The 26,700-nt window shown below is 39.2% G+C and overlaps 1 protein-coding gene across 4 annotated transcripts in view; it reads left to right on the top strand.

The window, feature by feature from the left end:
* RGS17 (regulator of G protein signaling 17) overlaps window positions 1-26,700 on the top strand; it is a 99,124-nt gene that overhangs the window by 63,257 nt on the left and 9,167 nt on the right. For all 4 annotated transcript variants that reach the window (XM_045058248.1, XM_045058245.1, XM_003986661.6 and 1 more), the window contains exons 3-4: window positions 16,054-16,143; window positions 18,467-18,701. In XM_045058248.1, coding sequence (XP_044914183.1) covers window positions 16,054-16,143; window positions 18,467-18,701 — 325 coding nt within the window. The remainder of the gene's footprint in view (window positions 1-16,053; window positions 16,144-18,466; window positions 18,702-26,700) is intronic.

Raw genomic sequence — 26,700 nt, 5'->3', positions numbered from 1 at the left:
TGTTGACGATTATACTTATATTTCTTATTTATACTATGCTGTGTTCTAGAAATCATATATGATTTTATTTGCCTGATAAAACTTATTTCTGAATTGTTTCAGGATTAAAACACCAAAACAGATAAGAGTACTGAAGTTTTGTTGTGCTATATTTGTTTGCTGTCAAACATATTTGGTTATATTTGCTTTTATCTGGCTTACATATATTTAGTGAGACTTGCTTTTCTTCATTCTTAAAGGGCACATTGAATAACAAAACATTCAATATGAGCTTATGAACATCAAATTGTCACAGACCACAGACTATGGATGGAGAACAAAACAGCTTTTGGAAGCTGCCTTAACTCTCCACACCTCTAAGGTGACGTGTATTTCAAGTCATGCACTTGGCGCATTGGATGAGCACTCTGTGAGGCTCTATGAGTTCTGGACTAACGTGTAATTGTCAAGAATTGTGTTTGTGAGTAATAAGTCGCGGATGCCTCAGTCTAAGCCATAAAACACACAGTCTACAAATTTATAAGTCTTCCGTATGTGATAAATGATAGGTAATTTCTAACATAAACAACTTGAAAAAAATGAAAGTTAAATTGCTTTGAATTATGAGTTTTAATTGTGACAATGTTATCTCATTGCAAATGAGAATTTCCTTAATATGTGCATTTAAAAAATATCATTATTTTTATATTTTGAGTTTAAGGAAAGAAAATGTTAAAGCCTTCTTAGAGTGGAAAACAAAAGAAAAAAATGTTCTTCAAAATTTCCAGGCTAGGTCAGAGGAGCAGAACAGAAAGAAACACTAAAAAATGTTAATTTAGGGACCAAAATAAAGTTAGAAATCAAAATATGAAGGAACTGTCGTTTGTAAATAGGAGTAGTTGTCATGTAGCTGGTTTTACCTCCTTTTAAGGAAATAGAATGCTAGGAAAATAAATTTCTGCATCTAGTAATAAATACAAATACCTCACCCTAGCCTTATATATTATGAGTTTTTTAAGCAACACAGTATTTCCCTCAAATTTGTATTTCTCTTTCATATGTCAGTGTCAGCTCCTCTCCCATTTTTAAACTTATTCCTGTCTTAATAAAATTACCACTGTGCTTTATGTTGGGGGATGATACAGAATTCAAGTACAACATTGATGAATATTTCCAGTTTCCTTCCAAAACCTAAAAAGTTGGGACTTAATTCATAATGACTTGTTAAGCTGATCTGTTCTCTGTCGCTTTTAAGAAACCACTTCTGTCCCCAAATCAGTCTGTTTCCCTTCTCTCCCCACGGCCTTACATTGCAAGAGGAGAAAACAAGGGAATGTGGTTTAGAGCATGTAAGCTGTGTTACATAAAGAATCATGGACGTCTAGTCTTGGCCATAAAATGAACAGCATATAAATTTGCAAGTCTTTCCATGCATGGGACTAAGTTGTTCCTGACCAGGAGGAGAGAGAGTTTTGTCAAGACTTCCTGTCTAAAGGTTCAAGGCTACCACTGTGAAAACTTAATTTATATCAAGATTCAGACAGAGGTCGTTTACTCTCTTCCCTTTTCTTGATGGGAAAGAAACCTTTGAAAGATATGGGCTCCTCTCCCACAGAACTGCTGTCTCCAGGACAGTAGGGGGCAGTGAGGGCTTTCACACACATGTGCCCTGGAGACGACACCTGTGAAAGTGCATTGCAAAGTACAACCTGCTGTGGGCTCACTAAAGCAAGGTGCCTCAAGAAGGAGATGGAAAGGTAGAGCTTTCAAAATGTATTTTGAGCTTAAAGCTAATGTCCAAATTGTCCCACAAACCCTCTCCTTACATCAGAGGTTATGGTAAAATAACCTCGACTGTTTTTTCCAAAGAAGTCTTTAATTTTTTTTTTTAACATTTATTCATTTTTGAGAGACAGAGAGAAACAGAGTGTGTGAGTGGGGGAGAGATAGAGAGAGAGGGAGACACAGAATCCGAGGCAGGCTCCAGGGTCTGAGCTGTCAGCACAGAGCCCGATGCGGGGCTTGAACTCACGGACCGCAAGATCATGACCTGAGCTGAAGTCAGACACTTAACCGACTGAGCCACCCAGGTGCCCCGCAAAGAAGTCTTTAGGTGTGAATCCATCCCTGTTTTAATTCCTTGTTGCTCCTGGTGGTGTCCTATCAAGCAGGACAGATTTCCATGTTCAATCATAAAAAATCAGAACTCAAGAGACTTCAGCTCTTATCTCTCCAAAGTTTCCTAATGACTTCTCATGCTGTTTGGTAGAAGTAAGGGGATAGCTCCAGGGGAGTTGGCGGCCACAGTATTTCTGGCCACAGCCCTGGGCTCCCCTCTTGGCAGTTTCCAAGGGGATGGTTCTGTCTTTAGCTCTTTTACATATTAGACTTAGGTATAAGCTTTTGTTTGAAAGAAAAAAACGGCTGTGTTAAAAAAAAAAAAACTGTCTGGAAAATGCTGTCTCTAAGGTTCCACCTAAGGAAACTGAAGGCTTGCCTACTCTCACAAAGCTCATTAGTTAACGAAAGGCTAAAATTCAAGTCATTTAACATCCAGTCTGTTGTTTTGTCCACTTGAAGGTGACACTTCCAAACTTTTCATTTCCAGGTTTGATATGAACCATTTCCAAAGCTTTTTAGTTTCCAAGTCGAATTCAGAATCTCATGCACTACTGTCAAAATCAAATTCACAATCTCATGCACTACTATGTATTGCCTACAAGATTTGGGCCACTGCATCAGATACTCTTCATTCTTCTCAGGAGAAACTGTCCCTCAGACTGAAATTAGCGAGCCCTGTGAAAGCTAAAATCATCTTCCTTTTGGACACGTGATTTCCCAGAGTTCCCAGACCATGGGCTACATCTAAGTAAATGTTAAGCACTTCATAAACATGTTTTCAGTTGCCCCTCCCTCCATTTTTAGCTAGTACCACAGTCTCTGTAATTCAGAACAGTCCAAAAATAATGTCCTGTTTTATACTCTGATGCTGTCACACGTTAGCTCTCTGCCAATGAAAATACTACAGTGCATGCTTTAAAAACCAGAGGTTATTTTTCAAAAGGAAAAACAAAATCCATGTCTGCTCCATGGTAAAGAAACCACCCCCTGGAAATAAATCTGCTAACACATGTAAGGTGAATCATTTCATCTGAGGCACCAGTGAATAAACACTTTTACCTGTCACCCTCGCAGACCTGATTCATGGTACGTGGGAGCTTGAGTTATGTGCCTAGGATTTCCAAAGTACTTGTAGCCAGTCCCCAAAGTATCGCTTACAAACACTTCTACAGTTTTGAAACTCCATCTCCCCATGGCGTCGTGAATTTCCTCAACAGTTTCTAGACTTACATAAACCTTAAACTTGCACCATCAAAAGACATCTACTAAAATGAACCCAGGTTTCCCAGGCCATAGCCACAAAAAACCCAAAAAGTGGACATTAGGACCATGGACCATCTATATATCACACATTTGTGAATTCTCTCATTTACAATTTATTGAATGCCTGTTATTGCCCCGTACAGTTGTACTTCTTTAGCTTTCGCCACATTCTCCCTGCCTCTTCATCAACAGAGAATAAATTCTCAAGAAGTAGTTGAACCTGGAAGGTCACCCTCTAGAAAGCTTGGTATTCAAACTGCCTCCGCCAGGTCTGTGTGACATATGACCAGAAGGCTACGTATTGGAAAACTGCCAGAATTAGAATACCTCGATCCTTTTCCATTGAAGGCATACCATTGATACTCTTTTTGACTCTGTGTTTACTATAAAGGCATATTTTTTGAGTATCACATAGCAGTGTTTAGATCATCAGTGGAAAGATGGATGTGTATAAGACAAAATAATAGATGAAAATGTTATGCCCAGTCTCATTTAGAAGAATAGAAAGAATGAGCCAGAAAAGGGCTGGAGAAAGGAGGTTAAATTAAGTCAGAAGGAGGCAAGAGCCAGCTTAAAAGGATAGCCGATTCAGTGAGGAACGAAGGAAGTGTCCTCCTGAGTGCTGGGGACACCTGTGAGGACACCTGTGGCATGATTTCCCTGAAGGGGTGGGTAAGTAAGAAGGAGAGTCTATGGTGTGAGGAGCCTGGTAAGGAATCACAGAGCTTTTAAGAGGATACAGAGAGGTGAGGAAGGGGAAAGTCAGGTGGCATAAGCCTCAGAGAATGCAGAAGAGGAATGCCAGCGCCCCCCCACACACCGCGTCTTGCCCTGTGGGAAATGGGCTACAGAAGGAGAACACAGGAGAGTGTGGGGGACATGGAAAGGAAGTTCCAAAGAAACAAGTATCCTCAGAATGAGAGAGAGAGAAGCCTCACTCTGGTGAAGAAACCCAGGGGCTGACAGGAGAAAAGATACTCTAGGTACAGAGGTTGGGAGTGCGTTCTGGGACAGGGCCCTGCAAGGACATGAGTGGGGTACGCTGGCCCAGATACCCCAGTTGACTTCAAGTCGTTTTAGGTTCAGACTCGGGGAGAATCTCTTGAATCTCAGCTGACTCACTGTATGTGGTGATGTGGTGAGAGCCATCTGGGTCTGGATGGGCCAGGATGTGGCAGACTTCTGGGATGACCTTGGCATTGGGTCAGTGCTGTTAATACCTATGGCCATGCCTCCCACCGCCCTGGACAAAGCTGAACACACGGAGGGCCAGGTAGACTCCCCAGCTCATTCTGCTGGTTTTCCTACTAGTGATTCTCCTGTTTAACATGTGTTTTGTTGTTGTTGTTGTTGTTGTTGTTGTTTTAGGTTAATAACTTTAAAATTTATTATGTGGATATATATAGTTGAATTCATAAAAGCTCACATTAGTCAGTTGGCACTGAACATTTTTGTAAACATATACACTGTTTCATACTTGAAAACAGCCGAAAATAAATTGGCTTGTAGCATGTTATTTGACACATAGTAGGTGTTTAATTAATACTAGGATGTGAAATGCAGGATTGAATTTGGACTTATGAAAATGTGTCACAAAAATTATTTTTAAAAACTATAGGCATAATCTCTCAGGCCTTTGTGTAATCGTGGGGCAGGTAATGCTTATTCGATTTCTATCACGTTTCTTCTTACGCACCATTTTCCTTCATTCTCTCTTGCACATGTGCATGTGTGTGTTAGGAGTAATAGTGGTAGCATACTAGTAGTAATTGGTAGTAGAGAGGGGTAAGGGTCTGGAACAGAGCACGAATACTCTAGTATTCCTAGGGTCTAAAGTCAAGAGGACAAAACAGAAGGCTGAAGCGATAGGCAGTGACAAGCAATAAAATGCCTTTAGTGTCATATTAAGGAGTTAGGACTTGATACTTTTTTGGATATAAGACGTGATTGAAGTTTATTAAGGAGGAGACGCAGTCTATTGCATGTGTTAAGTATACCCTTCCGGAGGCAGTGGAAATATATGGAAGAACAAGACAAAAAAAACAAGGAGAATATTAGGAGGTTTTGTAATAGCCTCAGTGAGAGATGTTGGGAGCCCAAAATAAAGAGATGATTTTAAAAAGGGACACCTGGGTGGGTCTGTTGGTTAAGCCTCAGACTCTTTTTTGTTTTTCAATTTTATTTAAATCCAAGTTAGTTAACATATAGTGTAATAATGATTTCAGGAGTAGAATTTAGTGATTCATCCCTTATATATAAGCCCCGTGCTCATCCCAACAAGTGCCCTCCTTAATGTCCATCACCAGTTTAGCCCTTCCCCCCACCCGACACCCCTGCAGCCAACCTCAGTTTGTTCTCTGTATTCAAGAGAATCACCATCTCTCTTTTTCTCTTACAGCCTCTGATTCTTGATTTCAGCTCAGGTCATGATTTCAGGGTCGTGAGATGGAGTCCCACATCAGGCTCCCTGTTGAATGTGGAGCCTGCTTGGGATTCTCTCTCTCCCCTCTGCCCCTTCCCCACTTGCATGTGCACTCTCTGTCTCTCTCAGAAATAATAATAATGATGATAATAATAATAATAATAATATAAAGTAAAAGGACTGGAGAGCTTACCAATTCAAGAGACACTGGATGTACTGCCAAGAATTTACACTAGACGAGGGGCACCTGGTTGACTCAGTCTGTTAAGTGTCCAGCTACAGCCTAGGTTATGATCTCAAGATTCACAAGTTCGAGGCCCGTGTTGAGCTCTGTGCTGACAGCTCAGAGCCTGGAGCCTGCTTCAGATTCTGTGTCTCCCTCTCTCTCTCTGCCTTTCCGCTGCTCATGCTCTCTCTCTCTCTCAAAAATAAATAAACATTAAAAAAAAAAAAAAAAGAATTTGCAATAGATGAGAAACAGGAGGGACAGATAACTCCAGTTGCTCCAGGGGCTGGGTTGATGGGGGCCCCATCAGATGAGAGGACACACGAATAGGAGGGTGGTTAGGGCAGGGCATGTGATGAGCGAGCCCAGCTCTGTGTAAGGCACCCCAGGAGTTGGCTGTGGAATGAAGCTGTGAGCTAAGGAGGGCCACCTCGGGGAGTTCCAACACTGAAAGAGAAAGCAGTGGCACTCTGCATGCACAGAGCGCAGAGAAGAGACTGTCTGAGGGTGACACAAAACACACAGCCCTAAGCTGGCACAGAAGCCACGAGACGAGTCGCACAGACAAGACACTGACCGATGTTGCTGATGCGCAGCACACCGGGGAGGTCCAGTGGGATAAGAATCGTGGAGTATCTTGTCACCTGGCCAGCTGGGAGTGGGTCTGTGAGCTCTGTGAGGATCCTGCTTCTCTTGAAGGTGCACGAGGAGGAAGGATTTAGAGAGAAGAGCTGCAGACGGAGAAAAGGAGTACACTCCTCTTCAAAGGCCCGGAGGCACCCTCATCTTTCAAGGTGAAGGTTCAATTTGAAGGAAGCTGGGATTCCCTTCTTGACTCAAAGCACAATTATTCAGTTTCTAAAACATTAGGGAATTCAGCACTTTCGAATCCAGACAAAATTTATTAACTCTCTGGACAATATTTAAGAACTTCCCCTCCAGGGGCGCCTGAGTGGCTCAGTCGGTTGGGCGTCTGACTTTGGCTCAGGTCATGATCTCGCGGTCTGTGAGTTCGAGCCCCGCGTCGGGCTCTATGCTGACAGCTCAGAGCCTGGAGCCTATTTCAGATTCTGTTCTCCCCCTCTCTCTACCCCTCCCCTGCTCACGCTCTGTGTCTCTCAATAATAATAAATAAACGTTAAAAAAAATGTTTTTTAAGAACTTCTCCTCCAGCCTCCCCAGAGCAATAATACAAAACACACAGTTACATGTTTGCTACCCCTACCCTATCCACAAAATGCGGTAGCTGTTACATCTGATTGAAATAAGTATTCACTCTTTATTTTTGTTCCTCTCATTAAAACCCTTTATTATTTCTTGTAGATCTGGTTCACTTTTTCATGGTGTGGGCATGGTAGACCTATTAAAATATGCCTGCTATTTTAGGATGTCATTCAGGAATTACTTGTTCCTTGTCAGATACAACAATAAAATCCACTTCTTGTGAATATGAAATTTATTGTATCATAGTCTGCTTAATTGGGTTATATAAATATTATAAGTTCCAATGCCATGAAATTCATATCTCTGTATCAGATGTCAGTACACTATATATCAATGTTCACTTCATGCCTGGAAGCATGGATTCCTAACTAGAAAGCAAATTTCTGCCATTGCTACTTTTTCTATAAAGCAACATAGATTATTTAAAAGTACAGGGCTATTTTAATAGACTAATTCTGTAAGAGTGGAAAGATAATTCCATGTGTTTTTTTCTAAACAGATGTCGTCTTGCCATATTTAAAGATTACATACAAATTCTAACGTGTCTTCCTCATATAAAGCCTACTAACAAGGGACCGCATGGGGTAGGGAAGAAACGAGCAATGCTGGAATTAGACCGAGATGGGTCCTGGTTCCATGACATACAACTGTGAAACCTTTGGCAAGTGACTTGTCTGAGCCTCAGTTTCTTCATCTGTAAGATGTAATGAATAACACACATAAATCAGTGAGTTTAGGTTTCAGTACATTCTAGGGGCCTCCTGAATAATCCTTTATTGATATGTTTTACTTCTGTCCCCCTTGCAAGTCTCAGGCTGAAAGGAAATTAACAGACTTTGTAGGATTTGAACACTGTTTGCCTTGCGACTTCTATTCACATACTGTCAGCAAATGTAAGAGAACCTGTGCCTGCATTCTGTATCCCTGGTCCTTTTTCCCCAAATGTCACTCACATTCACCAGCACAGGTACAACTCAGCATTCCTGGAGCATGCACTACACAGCCATAGGATTCCCAGACAGTGGGATATTCTATTCTGGAGCTAAATTTCCCCACAGATCAGGATTATTGCCTTCAGTCATAATTGTTCTCAAGGATGCTTCCCACCTCATCCCATACATATTCATGCACACAGTAACTAGAACATACCAGGGGAGGGATGAATGGAGGATTGTAAGTGACCCTGTCAGCCATCAGATGTCTTTCTGAGTAGCAACTACTAGAGTTCTAACTCTCACTCTTCTTTGGATGACAGGCACACAAGTTAACTAAAACCAGAAGCTTGAGCTCCAACTCAACTGATGCTTTCAAGGACTTAGATGACTGCGTGCCATTTTAATAACAGTGTCTACTAACTAAATAGAGGTCCATTTGGCCTTTTCACACCCAAGACTATTTGCTTCCCCACAGAAGCATCAACTAACTTAATTATGGCTTACAGGAAAAATTACAGTGGGTGGAAGGAAGAGCTTAAAATAGGATTTCAATCAACCTCTGAGAACTGAAATGGAAGAGAGATATTATATAAAGCACATCTAAATATTCGGTGCTGTACTTCTCATTTTTTTATAAAGCAAAGTGCCTTTTTTTTTTTTGAAGTTTATTTATTTATTTTAAGAGAGACAGAGACAGTGTGAGTGGGGGAGGGACAGAGAGAGGAAAACAGAAAATTCCAATCAGGCTCCATGCTGCCAGTACAGAGCCTGATGTGGGGCTTGATCATGAACTGCGAGATCACAACCTGAGCCAAAACCAAGAGTTGGATGCTTAACCTACTGAGCTACCCAGGTGCCCCAGTCCTGTACTCCTCTTAATTTTAAGGTGGGGGGGAGGGGGGAGAGACCTGTTTATACCAAATAAGAAACTTTGGTTATTTAAGCTAAACATAAACTTTATGTAATGGATCCAGATTTTAACTATGTAATAGCTTGTCAGCAGTTGGCCTTCTAAATCAAACTGATGTGTCAATGAACCTAAAAATAATTGGCTGGGAGTTAGAAATAAAAATTTAATACCAAAGGAAAAAGGGGATCTTTCAAACCCATTTTTCAAACGGAAGCATGTATAGTGAGAAATTGGTAGCAAAGAGAGAGGGGATGAGTAGATAAAGAGATTTCTCTTCAGTTTCCATGCATCGAAAGAAGAAATGATTGTTTACATATAACCCAAACTTGAAATAAAATAGTTTGGAGAGTCTTCTCTCACAATGGCTCCTTTAAAGAATATTAAATTAAAAAAAAAAAAAAAGAAAGAAATTTCCTGCCTGTTGCTAGTTAGAAACCTTGTCACGTTAATTTGTTCGAAGAATGTATGACCTCAGTTCCATATTACTGCAGCAAGAGACATTAGAGTTTCAAACAATTTATTGGGATGGATATCTATAATGTTAATAGGATTATGCCTGCCTTTTTTTTTTTTTTTTTTTTTTTTTTAAAGACTAAAGTGTTCCTAAGTCAAATGACTTAAGGCTGGGGAATATCCAGAACGTTTTCTAAATGCCAAAAAGGAAAACTTGGTGCCATTATGCACACCTCCCGAGATTAAATTTATCCCCTTCAAGTTTGATTATTTCACTCCCAGAAAACTTGAATGACTCTTCTCCAATTCCTTAGAAATATATAATTATCAAAACTCCATCAACTCCTTTTTTTTTCCCAAATAAGGGGTAATTACTCCCGGAAACTTTTTTCATTTTCTTTTATTCAGATTTTATTAAAAATTACATTTATAAAGGCAACACAGCCATCTAGTGGACAGATTTTTAACAGCTGATTATTTTACCTTTGAGAGGTTTAAGTTTGTGAAAGAAAAACTTAAGCCAAATAAAATACTTGTTTTATGACACATGATTATATTTCTCATGTGTCATAGGATTTATAGACATGATTATAAGAAGCAGGGGGGATATTTATAGAGGCAATGGTGTTTTTTTAGACAACTGTTGTATAACATTTCCAGACACAAATTTTTAACCACCATTGCCATCCCCACATACCCATCCAAAAAGCCAACTTGTTTTACCAAAATGTATACATAAAAGTGATAAGGTTGAAGTCAAGGGTTTGACTCTAACTGGATTTTTCTATGTGAGAAATTATGCATGGCATATGGTTGCTTCCCCACCTTCTGGGGCCTTTTTTTCTTCCGTTTCTTGTCTTTTCTAAGCAACGCATCACTGCTCTTCTCCTTTCTGCACTCCCTTCTCAAAGTTTCTCTGCCGATGTGAGCAAGGTGTACCCCCAGGGGGCTCTTTGCAATAGCAGCACCTAGTTCGCGGTCATGAGTGGAATCTCCTCATGGAGATTCTCCTCGTGGAGGCTTTGCTGTGAAAATGCTCTGTAACAACTCCTTCCTGGTAATCTCAAATTCCAGGGAATTGAGAAGTTGCTTCCTGCCAGTATCTACCATATATTTAGCCCTCTGGGCAATAACCCTGACAGCCCGATAATGGTGGACGGTGCTTATGGAGGAGGCGTGTGAACTCAGTCAACTGGTTTGTGATAAGAGTTCTACCTTTTCCAAACACGTAAGAGCAAACAGTCTTTGTAAATAACTAAAAAGGCAAAAATACCACAATTAATTCTTTTATATAAAGAGAAGTGGCATTGAATAGTGAAGATGAACCTGAGACCAGAAGTCAAAAGACATGAGTTCAACGCCAGCCCTGATGTGGCTTATTCGTGGGAATGGTGTAAATCAACCCTGAGGACTGTTTGCTCTTAAATAAGATGGGAATGATTAATAACAAATCCCCTGCTTACCTTACAGGACTATTGTGAGGAAGAAGTAGTCAGGTCATGTATGAGGAGGAAGTGTTTTACAATAATGGCAAAGTATAAGGCTTTATTTCCTCAAGTTGAAATTAAAAGCTCTTTGGTAAACTTGGGTTTGTCATTTTAATATGCAGCTAATTTGCCCTTCCATTTAATAATTAAGCACGTGTGATAATTTGCCTTTTTGTCTCAAGTTTTTAGTCTTTGCTCTACAACCTTGTATAGTGGCTCTTAACCCTATCCCCATTACGGGTGAAGGAAAATAAAGCATGGAAAACCAAAATCATTGTAAAGGAGGTATAGTCTGCATTCGGAGAGCACGTCATTGCCTTCTTGCCCCATTCCATAAGCACACCTCACTGCCTGTTCTGATTTATCACTCCCACCCTGCAGCATCTAATCTGCCCATTTGGGCCCTTCATCCATATCATGACTTTTTTACAGCTCTCAGCCTCGCAGGTGTGACAGTCCCCCCTCTGCTTGGAATTAATTCCCTTTGCCCAGGTCTCCCTCTGAAACACCTGCTCTTTGGTCAGCTCAGTCTAATCATTACCTCCTCTGCAAAGCCTCTCTCCATTCTCTCCTGCAGGAGTGTGCAGATACTGTAACTACCTAAGGACCAGTGGATGCATACCACTGTCTTAGCTCTCACTGCAGCACTGTGTGATGCTTATTTACCTGTCAGAACCTTTCAGTTTCAGAGACTCTGTCTTATTCATCTTGAATTTCCAACCCAGGCAACATTGCACGGACCAGCTGTCTCATACATATTTATAAATTGTTGTTGATTCCCAAATAGAGCTGTACTATTATTTTACCATGGTATTTTTATGGAGAGAGAAAAAAAATGAAGCATTTAAAGAATAACCTACCAATTCTTTTTCAGAGTCCAAAGGATATTGGTTCCATTTTGCATTAGCAAATGTGAGGCAGAAGCTGTTAAATAAAAAATAAAAATGGATTTAATGTAAGAATATTAAAATATTGAGTAGTATCTGCAGTTACCAATTACACTGGATCTTTCTTGAGCCTTGAGGTCATAGTGAATTAAATTCAAGCATCAAATTGATTTCTCAGTTGAGTTTTTGTGTAAATATATGTGGTTTTGTGATCAGCCTCTATCCTAGAGTTACCATGGCTACTGCAAAGTTTTCATCTTATTTGCAGTCATTTCAAGGGCTCTCCCTAAGAACCAATTGTTTTTCTTACAAAAGTAGACTGTCTTCCAAAATAGGCCCTGCACATATCCATGATGATGAATCAGTAGGTAGGCTCTATAATGGGCAGCTGGTAATGTTTTCTGCACCCCACTAGCCCAACTCCCCTGTAAACAAAAACCCCCCACACAAAGAAGGTATACATCCTTATTTTCTGAAATATACCACATGTATTTCTCGCTTCTCAAAAATCACCATTCTAGAAAATTTCTAATGGGATTTTAAATGCTTATTTTAGTGGGGTGTTTGGGTGGCTCAGTCAGTTAAGTGTCTGACTTCCGCTCAGATCATGATCTTGTGGATCCTGAGTTCCAGCCCTGCATTGGGCTCTGTCCTGACAGCTCAGAGCCTGGACCCTGCTTTGGATTCTGTGTCTCCCTCTCTCTCTTCCCCTCCTCTGCTTGCACTCTCTCTCTCTCAAAAGTAAACATTAATTTTTTTTTAATTCAATGCTAATTTTAGTATACTTAGCCTAGATTATTGGCACTATCTTCTATAAAGTACTTCAACTTTGACCAAGACCCCCCCCGGTGAGCATTGTACATGCATTCTGTTATCTTTATGGCTTTAGTTGTTTAAAAAGCTGAAATGTTAGTTAAGAATGTTACAAACATTGTCAAAGTGAAAAAAACATGTCTCCACATGACCCCTCACAACTGTTAAGCTTGATTTACTTTTAGAGCTTTTCTCAAGCACATGTACTATGTATATATGTTGATGTAGAGCAAATATTTCCTGTCCTTTATCACCTTAAAAAAAAAAAAAAAAAAAAAAAAACAAAAAACAAAAAACCTCTACTATGCTACTTAGAGCAAGATCAAGTAAGTCAGGACAGACGTTAGTCATTCCTAAGACATAGATGGTAAACAATCTAGTACCTGCTCCTTTATCATTTTATCCATCTCTCTTCATCATAAAGTGGTATTATCAGTGGTTCTTGATAATTGGGACTTTGAAACCAACTTTTTAAGAATGGTTGTAAAGCAAAGTCAATTAAAAGGACACTTGACAATTGCTAAATGTCAGTTTCTTTCTCCAGGGCAGTGTTGTATCCGATATCAGATCAAGAAACAGAGCAAATGGTGAACAGTTAAGCACTTATTGAATATCTATTATAAGCAGTTTTAGTACAAATGTGTGTCCATATTTTACCATCTGCAGAAATGAAAAATGTAAACAACCCAATATTTCAGGATGATCACTCTAATATGGTGGCATTTGGGATGTTTGTAAATATCACAGAAACAGATAGAAGAGCCAGAATTCATGTTCAGAAACTTGTGAGTCATGCATGCAGATTCCAGATTTGTTACTCTTACAGCAAAGAGACCATGGAGAACATTTTTTTTCCCCCTGAGATGTTGTGTGAAGTATAGCTGCATTTGTGTGGCACACTCTGTGGGACACTGTGGAAATGTAACAGAAATACATTCTCAGGTGGGTTATTATTGAATCAGTGAAAGCATGCTCATTTTCTGGTCTGTTATGGTGTGTGTACGCATACACATATAAGCTCAGTAAAGCTTGGCAGAATGAGTATTAATCTATTTAAATACGGTCTTTTTAGAATTTACAAAAATCTTGTATATTTTATATATTTGGCATCATGAATTTCTCCCAGGAAATTTCAAAGGATATTGTCAAGTGTCTTCCTACCTCCTCCCACCCAATTTCCCATAATTACTAGAAATATGTCAAATTCCAGAGAAGCACTCCTCCTCAAAGATGCTTTGAGAAGTTAATGGATCTCCTCTCAAATGCATCCCTGACCTACGCATGTTGCCACATGGAGGGCTGAGGGTTGTAGGCTACCTCAAGCTGCAGACACATTCACAGATCCCACAGGCAGAGACCTAAATGACTGTGCCGCGCTCTCTGATTCCCACCTCACTGTTTTCCCCGTGGCTGCTCCACACTGAAGGCTTTGAGGGTTCTCACCCTGGAACCGCTTCCTCCCTGCGGAGCACTAGTCAGTTTGCTGTGTGTTTAAGTAACAATCACCTCTAGTTTCTGCTCCCCAGAATCCTTTGCAATTCCCACTGCATTCTCTTTTTTCCAGGTAGTCCGCTTTCCCAAATAGATCTTCCCATCTAGTCTCCTTCAGTTCCACATTGGCCCCTCTGCCATAGATTCTGCCCTTTGCAACATTCTCTCTTTCCTTACCCTTGCCCAGGCAGAATGAATGAATTAATGAGACAATGTCTCCACTTCTGTTACCAGACTTTCCAGATTAAGACTAACGGTTTGTTGTAATCCTTCTCCCACGAACCTCCTTATTTCCACCACAACCATATTTAGTGCCCCTTTTCTGCATTCACACAAGTAGTATATTGCCTCAGTGCCTATCAGAAAGCATGTTTAAAAAAAAAAGTTTTAAATGTTTATTTTTGAGAGAGAGCGAGAGCAAGCACAAGTGGGGGAGGGGCAGAGAGAGAGGGAGACACAGAATCTGAAGCAGGCTCCAGGCTCTGAGCTGTCAGCTTAGAGCCCCATGTGGGGCTTGAACTCATGAACCGCGAGACCATGACCTGAGCCAAAGTCGGATGCTTAATCATGACCTGAGTCAGAGTCCAACGCTTAACCGACTGAGCCACACAGGCATCCCGAGCATGGTTTTAATAGGTACTCAATAAGGATTACAGAGTTGTGTGTGGGAATTGGGTTCAAATTCCAACCATACAACATATTTAGTGTCTGACGTTGAGCCAACCTAGGAGACAGTTCTGTGGCTCACTTTGCTCATCTATAAAATGGGGACAATAAAACCAAAGAGACAAAGACAGTGCCTGGCACATAATAGGCATTAGGAAATAATAGTTCCCATTACTCCTCGTGGAATAAATGTATGAACAAATGAAAGACCTGTTGTCTGAACTTTTACTCTCTGACGGGCTCCCATGAGGCTTCCTGGGTTTCAGACAGAGGGATCAGTTTAATTCAGTGGGGTTGACTTTCCGAGGACACTGAGTCATCCCAACCATCCTGCCTCTTAGTATCACCCATAACCTCCCTTGTTATGTCTGGTCTACACCGAGAACCTTGAGTGTTCTACCCTATAGTGCTGCTTAGCTGCAGTTTATCTGAATCCTCTTGTTCTGGGTTACTAAAGCCCATGGGATTATCCTAGCTGCTGCAATCCTGCAATATTTTCAAATTGACATCCCAGAGACCCAGAGGCCCAGTGCTCTCTGACCCAAACCCTCAGAGTGACTGCCCTGTCCCTCCCAAGACATTGAAGATTGACTAAATGGGAGGAAAGGGCAAAGACAAAGTCAAATACAAACCCAGTGGTTCAAACTTGAGTGGATGGAGGATTGACAGTGTCACGGACAGAAAACCCGGGGTGCAGAAAATGACAATGTGATTTTAGCAAATTTTGTTTTAGCATCTGAAACATTTTATATTTTTAGCTATCGGTGGGGGAAAATAAATGGAAAACAAACTAGGAATAGAACCAAGCAAAAGTCAAAATGATGTTACTCCAAAGAGTAACATCATGATATCTATCGAATATTAAAGCATATAATCACGTGAGTACCTTAGAGATGTTAAGTAATTCAAATTATGTAAGGATGAAGTCAGAATGTAGAACAGAATCCATTTTTGAGATTATTATTTACTTCATTATTTTATTAAATCACTTTGATTCCTTTCGTCGACATAGGCTCACCCATCATTTCAAAATGGTATCACTCTTCTTGTGCTTTATATATTCTCACATTGTTGAGGATGAAATTCTTCTGCAAAATCCTTTCCTGGAATTGTTTTTTCTTTTCTTTAACTAACTGGTTTTCCCTAGACACACTAAAGTGTTATACTACCTTGCAGCCTCACTGTTAGGAATGAAGAAAGAGGAGAAAATGCAGGAAGACCCACACATACCACCAAAATGGAGAGCATACAGGTCCTAGAGGAAAGGTGAGTGGGGTTCACCTGGTAATTGTGTCTTGTTTTGGTACACTGTTCACATCTACTCAGTGCTGAGGTGTGATCTCTTGAGTCCTGGTACTCCTCCCGATGGTTTTGTGGAATGCACACCATCTCAGCCTGGGAGATCTTATTTTGTGATGGTAATTGCTTTTAATCAGGTTTTTCTATTATCAGTGTTAAGCTATCAGTGAACACACTGCCTCAGTTTATCTTTCTCTTTCAAAAAGTAATGATTATTAACGTGCAATAGCCCCCGTTGGCCCTAATTCTTTACCTGCCTTTTCTACGAATATTTTTTCTAAGTTTTTCTCTCTATCAGGGAAGAGTCTAAAACAGACACAAAAACATATGTAACTACCTAAGTTGGTCAGAAAGGGCACGCAGTTAGTCCCTGGTCCCATTTCCATCAGAACAGACTCTAACCAAGTATTTTCTCCAAAATGAGAATCAACTTCTCATTGCAGTATCTACAGAATAAAATTAAAATCTAAGCAGATTAGTCATATAATTATAGGTGCTTTCTTTTTCTGCTTCTTAGAAAATTTTAATGTTGATGCTCCATGGTAATTTTAACACCTTTAAATTAAAAAAAAATTTTTTTTAATGTTTATTCTTGAGAGAGAGAGAGAGAGAGACACAGCATGAGTGGAGGAGGGTCAGAGAGAGAGAGAAGGAGACACAGAATCCAAAGCAGACTCCAGGCTCTGAGCTGTCAGCACAGAGCCTGACGCGGGGCTCAAACCCTGGAACTGTGAGATCATGGCCTGAGCCGAAGTCGGATGCCCAACCAACTGAGCCACCCAGGCGCGCCCCCACCTTTAAATTTCTTTTAAATAAAAGAGGAACTTCAGACATTTTGGAATAGTAGCAAATCTACTTAAAATACTTGATCAGAAAAAAATAAGAAAAAAAGAAATACAGGTACTTCTCTGACCAAATTATTTCAGGTTGGAAAATTCTTTTTTTTTTCTTTTTTTTTCTTAAAGTTTTTATTTAAATTCCAGTTGGTTAACATATAGTGTAATATTAGTTTCAGGTATACAATATAATGCCCATCATGATTAGTACATTCCTTAATCCCACCACCTACTTAAGCCATCCCCCCGCCACCCACCTTCCTTCTGGTAACCATCAATTCGTTCTCCATAGTCTATGTCTTAGTTTGCCTGTCTCTCCCCCCACCCCTTTTCTCATTTGTTTTGTTTCTTAAATTCCGTATTATGAGTTGAATTATATCGTTTTTATATTTCTCTGACTTATTTCACTTAGCATAATACTCTCTAGCTCTGTCCATGTCATTGCAGAATGGCAAGATTTCATCCTTTTTATGGCTGAGTAATATTCCATTATATATATGTATACCACATCTTCCTTACCCATTCTTCAGGCGATGGACAGTTGGGTTGTTTCCATAACTTGGCCATTGTAGATAATCCTGCTATAAATATCAGGGTGCATGTATCCCTTTGAATTAGTATTTTTGTATTCTTTGGATAAATACCTAGTAGTGCAATTGCTGGATCTTAGGGTAGTTCTAACTTTCTGAGGTTAGAAAATTCTTAAATAAACCAATGGATAAGAAAGCAAGATCAGGATCAAGTTAACCATAAGAATCTCCCAAGCTGCTTCTTTCCATTTCTTTGATGTATACCAAAGGAGTGATAACTGGTGGTTTCTGAATGAACACAGCCACTGAAAACTTGAATATAAATATCTAGAAAGCCCTCAGTGTCATTATAAAGGCCCTGTCCTTTTTAACTCTAATAACTCCATTCATGGTAATAATTCATTCATAACATTTCATAGAGTAACTATTAAAGCTTAGGAAAATATGTGACTAATGGACACGATATATTCTTACTTTAGATTTAGTGACAAATGAAAAAGTAGCTACCAGAAAGGAAAAGAGAAACTATACCTTATGGCTTTAAAATTAAAATCTATATCAGATGCAAACAAAAAATTCAACTTGCCCTTCAAAGTAACACATAGGCTGTCTTTACCAATTTGTAATACATTAAGATTTGAACATTTCCAGGCTTCATTAGGAATTTATGATGATAATGTGCATAGTGTGTGTTGCCCCTTGCTATTTGAATGCTTAGCTCCCTAACACACACTTGTGCTAAATGAATTTTTCTTAATACCCAGAAATAACTAGCCTAGTCCTAGCGGGTGATTCCCAGACCAGGCCGAACTGATGGGAAATGAGCACTAGATGGCAGCAAGTGAATAGTAATTTCTATCTTCCTAGGCTAAGCATTCTTCGGTCAAAGCTGCCTTTGATAATGGCCCAATTCTGTCGTTGCAGCCAAAACCCCACTTCAGATGAAGTGTTGTCCTGGTCTCAAAATTTTGACAAGATGATGAAGGCCCCAGCAGGAAGAAACCTTTTCAGAGAGTTTCTCCGAACAGAATACAGCGAAGAGAACCTACTTTTCTGGCTTGCGTGTGAAGACTTAAAGAAAGAGCAGAACAAAAAAGTAATTGAAGAAAAGGCCAGAATGATATATGAAGATTACATTTCTATACTATCACCAAAAGAGGTAAACATCCGGAAAATAATTGATGTGGGCTTCCTAAAACCAAGGATGAACCCGAGGGGACCTCTGTCCAAGTTGGGTGATGCATGGGGTGTGGACAGGCTCCAAGGCTTCCCTGGACACATAATTTAGATTGCACTCTGAGAATCTACCTGAATAGGTTTGAAGACTAGGTTTCCCCTCTATGCTTTGATCATTTATCTCTGGCTGAATCGTGTGGTAGGCTACTTGCTTTTCAGAACTAACATTAGGAAGCCTATTAGACACAATTTGCTTTATACAGTGACTTACGCTAAGTGGAAAAGGAGAGTTTACTGTGGGGAAGTCTTTCTCAAAGGGTGGTCCCCAGATCTCCTGTATGAGAATCACCTGGAGCATTTGTTTAAAAAGCAAATACTCGAGGCCTACCCAGGACCACTGAATCTGAATTTTTGGATACAGAGCCCAGGAATCTGGACTTTTAACAAGCTTTCCACACGCATACTAGTTTGAAGACTTCTGTAATAGGAGCTGTAAAAACAAAACAAAACAAAAGCTGCCATGTTTGTTGATATTTATGATAGAATTGTTGCAGAATTGAAGAATGGGCCTTTTTGACCCTTTAATATTCTTTGGGGAGAGATGGTAATAGCAATTCTTTTACTTATTCTAGTTATCCTAGTTTTGCCATTGCCAAAATGTACCTAATAGAGGGGACATTTCAGGCAACCAAATGAACACTTTTCCGTTAACTCTGTAAAAAATCAATTTGCTCCTGAGAAATGTTCCAGCTTCCAGAGTTTAAAGCAGGGAGGGATTGATGAGGGAGGGGTTAGTAGTGTAGCCAGGCCTCAGGAGTATGGGGTGACAGACTTCCGAGGTGCGCATTTGAATTGAGAGGTTCCCAGAAGGCCTTCTTTTCTCCACACCACCTTCTGTCTTTTCTGTCTCTGTGCATTTAAACATCCTGACCTGGTACTTTCTGCTCCACACTCCTCTCCTGTGCACACAGACATTTATAGAGTCCCCTAGAAATTGTGCTTATCGATACCTCACCCAACCTGGGATGTGGCCCCCACCCGCCTTCCACTCCTCACCTTGAAATCTATAAAATGAATCAGTGTCTACTTTATAATCTCTATGTTTGGAGTGCTATATAAACCATTTCACTTCTAATGAGGTATATACCTAAGTCAGTTTTTAAAAATTTGTTAGTTAGGTTATAATTGCCATTGGTATTCCAGACTACTCCAATAGTATTGTCTCTACAAAATGAGGAACCTGGAATTGGATACACAAAGATTTTCCTACTTTTTTTCTTTATTTCCTGCATCAACATAGAAAAAGTATTCAGAGAAACAAGGTGGCGAGAATTTTTTCTGTAGCCTCAATACATTTATTACTGATGCCACATTGTGGTTCTAACACCATTATACTTCTATATCCCAGAAGTACATTCTTCAGGTTTCTGGTCTATCTAGAACCTCAGCATCTAACCAGTTCTATGTGGATTTTATTAGCATATTAATTTCATTCTCATTTTTATTTTAATATTGCATTACATGGCAGATATATCAAAGGATCCAATTGTGCCTGAAAATGTGCTTCTCTTGCCTGTAATTAGTGTTTGGGAAGATTATCTAGCCCATTTCTTTCCCCAAAACATATAATATGTATCATCTGAAAATGCTAAATGTCTTGATTATCTGGTTCATTCTTTGCACTATGATGGTGTTCTATTTTTTGTTTAAAATTTTTTTGAATATTTATTCATTTTTGAAAGAGAGAGAGAGACAGAGCACGAGCAGGGGAGGGGCAGAGAGAGAGGGAGACACAGAATCCAAAGCAGGCTCCAGGCTCCGAGCTGTCAGCACAGAGCCCGACATGGGGCTCGAACTCACGAGCTGTGAGATCATGACCTGAGCTGAAGTCAGACGCTCAACCGACTGAGCCACCCAGGCGCCCCCGATGGTGTTCTATTTTAAAATAATGTTGGTAGAAAAAAATATTCTCAGTTATTAAGTACATGTAATTCCTTTACTTTACAGTCTCTATTGGCTAGCTTTTAATTTTTATAGGAAACACTTGCCCATTGTCTTCACAGTCCTGATTTTCAGATGTCACTGATTAATGGAGTTTTGTAAAATACACAATTTTCACAAAATTAATTCTTCTTTGGGCTATAGTTTAAAGCTATCTTAGTTGTTGATTACTCACATATAAACTATTCAGTTTTCATTCTTTTCAAAAATAATGGAATTTTGTTTTACCCTAATATCTTCATTTTAAATATGAGTTTCACAAAAGTCATTAAAATATTATTTCCTGATCAAGATAATTTTCCTAAATTACATGGACTAATATTTAGTATAACAGCCATGTATTTTTTTCTCCTTTGTCTATCTATATTTGGGCCATTACCCACTCTTGAATATCCCCTAAACACTACACAGAAAGGCAGAAGCGAAATTCAAATTTTTATCATTTTGGTACTTATGTGTTGACTTCTAAATGACTCTTGACACAGGATCTAAATTATTGGAGAGTGTGCAGTACCTCGTTTAGCCAACAGACTGTTCTTCTCTCGACATAATAACTACACTTGATCATTGTTTAGCAGCAAAAATCAATTTGTAGGTATTTACAAATAGGTTTTTGTAGCAAAAACCAAAAGTAGGTATTTGCAGTTATAAAAGATAATTGTTTAAAGGTTATATTTCAAGCCAAGGTATAGATATATTTATTCTTGAACCATGACCTGAGTCACTGATATACTTAGAGTATGACGTGCACTTTCTAGCTACTGCAGAGCCATTTCTAAACTATTATGTCTCACTGACCTTTCTGTGCAAAAACTTCTCAATCTCTAATCAGCCACAATACATTAATAACTGATGATACTGAGCTATCACCCTTTGAGTTTTGTTTTCCAACCCCGGAGTGAACACATGCCACATCAAGGGAGCCCTGACTATATAGCAGTAAGGACACTGAACTGCTCATTCAAGTGCATGGGATTCTGGTTCTGACTCTGCTTCATCCTAATTGTGTGGCCTGGGATAAATTAGTTCACTTCAATGATTCATTAACCAGTTGATTTGTTTACAAAAGTAAAGATAAAAAGGGACACAGAGAATAGTAAACCAAATCCAGAATGACAGCTGGGAAGCTCTTACACCACTACTTCATTCTCTCCACCAAATGACACGGCTAATCGATCCTGGTTCTTACTGTTAAAGCCAGATTCAACCTGAGAATCCCCTCAACACAATATTCAAAGCAGCCATAACTGACCAATTGGAGTTGGGATCTATTTCCCATTTGGGGGCTAGATAACCAGGCTGTTCCACCTCTGGATTTCTGTAACTGTTTGTACTTATTCAAACTATATTTTTTATTTATTTTGAGAGCGAAAGAGACATCACATGTGAGGGGGGAAGGGAGCAGAGGAGACAGAATCCCAAGCAGACTCCAACTGTCAGCGCAGAGCTCAATGCCGGGCTCGATCCCACGAACGGCACGCGAGATCATGTCCTGAGCGGAAATTGAATCGGATGCTTAACCGACTGAACTACACCCAAGCGCCCCTCAAAATATTCTTAAATAACATGAATATTTGAATCATTTATAAAATAATGACTAAATAACTAAAAATTGTTACGATTCGATTCTTAACTAGACACTCATTTTTCTTCACTAGACTCTCATTTAACCTTAATTTGATTGAGTTATCATGATCCTCTTTGTTAAATGTAGAGAAATCTACATTCTTCCGGGGGGGGGGGGGATATATATATATATTTTTTTTTTTCTTAAGCCAGTGTGCTTGAAATTACATTTTTTATTTTAATAAAAATTACATTTTTATGCATTTTTAATGATTTGAGCATGATGTTTTAAGTAGATGTTTGCAATCAGGAGACAATTTAACTCCCATTTCTTGGTATAGCATACATCTCAAGAGGGGAAAGGGCTAAATTTTAAATTAAAAAAAATGAGTAAATAGCATTTTTCAACAGTAAATTTTTAATGTGATGTTCTCAAAGAAAAAATAAATGGGAGCAGTAAGGAAGAATTTAATATTAACCTTGCTGCAGATTGCAGATACTTATAGCAGCTTATATTTATTAAACATCAAAAAGACAAACCCAGCAAAATAAACAACTTTAATAAAAAGTCTGTTTGGGGTGCCTGGCTTGCTCAGTTGGTAGATACACCTGCAACTCTTGATCTCGAGGTTATGAGTTTGAGCCCCATATTGGGTGTAGACGTTACTCAAAAAATAAAATCTTTTTTTAAAAGTCTATTTGAAAGCTATTACCTACCATAAACAGCATTGAGCTATTGAATGAGTACACAACTATAAATCGTCAACACATGTAAGACACCTGAATTGAAGAAAACTATGTGCCATCAGTTTTTTACAAATCTCTTTAGTGATGGCATTATCCTTAACCTGGGCCGTAATCCAGGTCTGCTACTACTTACCATCCTTGTGACACTAAGCAACTCACTTCAGTGCTCTCTGACCTCATCTTCCTCATTTTGTAGAAAAATGGCATAGAAAAAGTTCAGAAACTGGCTAAATCTCTGACTTTCTGGCTCTCTCCCACGGGCATCTGACTAGTGGTAGGGGTTATTTGCTGCTTCTGATTTCATCCTGAATTTCCAGTTGCTCTCTGAGAGAAAAAAAGCAGTAAACCTATTTAAATTCCTAAATTATCTAAAAATGATGCACATGTGATATGTGGATTCTCTGTGTGCAGGTATATGCCTCTTCAAGCAAAATTATGTGAATTTAGAACTTTTCAGTGAATTAGTTTTTCTAAACAGGACTCATTTTGTATTTTCCTAGATTCATTTCTTTGGGCATGAATATTATCATTCAGAACATATTTAACTTTTCCCTATGAGCCAGGTACTGGGCTAGATGTTGGGAATATGTTAGTGAATGAGGAAAACATTGGCCTGTCCTATATATGGAGCTTACATTTTAGGAAGACAGACAGACAAATCATGTCAAAAGCAAGTAACTAAAAACTGTAATAAACATTATGATGGGTGTGGAGGTCAATAGTATAGTTTAGAATAGGGGTTGTAAGGTAAGGTCACTCCGAGTAGGTAAAATTCAAGTTGATACAAAGTCTGAAGACACTGATCAAAAAAGTGTCATGATATGGTCCATTATTATTATTACTAATATCACTTTACATTGGGCTTACATTTTGTTATTGACAAAATGGTCTCACATAATTGAATGAGTCTCACAAGAATCCTTTAGCCCCTAAGACAGAGGGTGCCATCTTACAGCAAAAGAAATGGACTCTCAAAGAGAAGAACAACTGTTGTAGGGCATCAGAGCTATATCTATCTGATCCCAAAGGTCTTCTGATCCCAAAGGTGTTGCCCTTTCAACTGTAATATGCTGACTAGTAGTCCCATTGCTTAGTATTTTCTTCATGACACTACTGTAGATTTCTATAAACCCAGCTAGAGAATTTGAGACAGAATGAGAAACAGTAACCATTACCATATGCCTGAATTTTCCCCCAGAAAAGCAAGATAACTTCCCCATCATTTGGGCCCTACCAGGAATATGGTTTTTGCACTGTATCCTACCAATGATCTTTGTTCCAAGAACAAAATTCCAGTAGTCTTATTTGCAACTTATAACCATTTTCAGTAGAAACAGTCAACACAAAATAATATGACTAAAAGTACACATAGTATTAATTTATTAAAACTGATGGGAAAACAGATATTCTTTATAAAATTTGATATGAGAAAACCAAATTTAGTTAAAATTAAAAAGAACATTTCCAGTAGCAGAAGCTATCACTGGTAAAATTTAATAGGAATTTATAAGGTAAAAAGAAAAAAATCAGAATTATACTTAGAAAAGTATCCTAAATAAAGCAGCTTTGGTAAAATTAAAAATAAAATGGGGGAAAAATGGAGGAAAAAACTTAATCATGATATCTAAAAAACCGTTCAAGGAATTAACCTGATTGATATAAGCGGGGTCTCCGCAAGGGAAAAAGACTTCAGTGAAAATTCATCATTTTCAGTATTATTCTGCCCAAAACTTCCACAGAGTCAAAATTTCCATTGCATCTTGATGTCTGGAACGGAAAGGCAGGGTCAAAAGTTAGTATGCAATCTTCTGGCAATATTCACCTGCCTCGATGCTCTCCTCCACTGGGTAGGAAATCTGGCAAGATTAAGCAGGTATATATATATCACTGAGTTGGGTCCAGGTTTTCCCAGACCACACTAGCAAGATTTCTGTCTTAACTCTCTCTGCTTTACCTCCACACTCTTGTTGAACCTGTAGCTCTCATGGCATTTTCCTCCCAACTGATTTGTGGAGTTGCCAGCAGACATTTTTCTGTTTGCCAGCCACTTGCTTTTCCTCTTCCTGTCTCCTGCTCCCAGTGCGAGCGAATGCCTCCAAGTTCCCCCAGGCCTACCACCAAGTTACCTAACCTCTGTAACTGCAGTTGCCACCTCTCAGCACTGCCAGTGTTTCCAGCTAAAACTGCTGGTTGAATGTCGCCAAGTCCATAGGTGCCGTCTTGTGCCCCAGCCACAGGAGTAGTTCTTTTTAACTCCATTACTGCTGCACTGCACCCTTCCTTCCCCTACCTACACGTGAGTCTGTGAGGACTGAGTAACAAAAGACTTCCCATTGCCTTCGGGTAGCTCTTGTCTTGTGCTACTCAACTTTCTCTTCCCTTAGGTTGAGTTCTTTACAGGAAACTCCTCAATCCCTTAGACTTTGGACCCCAGAGTAGATGGGATCACGAGCCATCCAGTTGTGCCTGAATCCTAGGGTGACTATGGCTCGGGCCCATGCTGGGATCCACCTCCACTAACTTGTATTATAGATGTTCCACAATCTGAAGCACAAAGATGCCACCAGATGAAACTATACATTGTTATACCCGTGGGGTCTATCCTTGTTATTTGACCTCTCTACACCTCTTTTGACTGACAACCTTTCCAAACAAGCACATATCAAGGTAAATATTTTATTTTTTAAATAGAAATAGCAAATGAGTTTTTGTTACCGATTACTAAATGTTGAATGTATGGTACTACTTTCTCTATGATCTTTCACTACTGTTTTCAGTTTGCAAAAAAATAAAACTATGCAACGAAAACTTAAGACCTTTAATAATTCAAGGTATTTTATTTCTCTGTCTTAAGATTAATGTTTCCAGCTGCAATCAAACTATATTTAATTATGCTGTTATTTGAGAAATAACTGATCTTCTTTATCACTAATATTTCCCTCTCCATTGAAACAAAAAGTTCTTAAGTTTGAAAGAAAGAGCAGAAACATTTACAAAACCAGTTGAGTGTATTTGGTTAAGATTTCACCTTGCCATAACACCACTTTTCAGTATAAGATCAGTTTAAATAGTGTCAACATATTCCTATTGAGTAGAAAGACCAACAATATTTTTAAACAAAAGCTTAGAAAAAAAATCTATTTTTTATTACTATGTACTTGATGATAACCTTAGAAGGCAATAACACAGAGAATAAAACCTAAATGATCCATTTCCAGAGCATTTTTTTTTAAGAATTCCTTTAAGACAATAAATATAGTTCAGCCAAGAGATGTCTAATTTTTTTCTGTAATGCCACCGAAATTATACCGGATCACCATTTCCTGACAAATCCTCCCATAGCAACCATTTTTGGGGTGTATCAATCAACCCAATTTCACATGGGCCATAGAGCTCAAGAATCTGAGGACACCAGATGGAAATATGAGTTACTTCAGTCACCAGGACTGTCTCAGACCGCAGGCTTAATCCCAAGAGTGGGTGGGAAAAGAAGCCTGACCAAAAAGTCTTTTGCAAAATGCTTGGGACAAAACATTTAAATATCAGTATAAAAGGTTTGTATAGACTTGTCATGAGACAAGTAATATGGATCACAGTGTTCTAGTCCGTGTACAACTATGAGGACTGAGGAAACCAATCAGGACAAGTCTGTGATGATTTGCCTCTCA

Source organism: Felis catus, chromosome B2 (assembly GCF_018350175.1).
Source record: "Felis catus isolate Fca126 chromosome B2, F.catus_Fca126_mat1.0, whole genome shotgun sequence".
Lineage (NCBI taxonomy): Eukaryota > Metazoa > Chordata > Mammalia > Carnivora > Felidae > Felis > Felis catus.
This window is presented reverse-complemented; position numbering and strand designations above follow the sequence as displayed.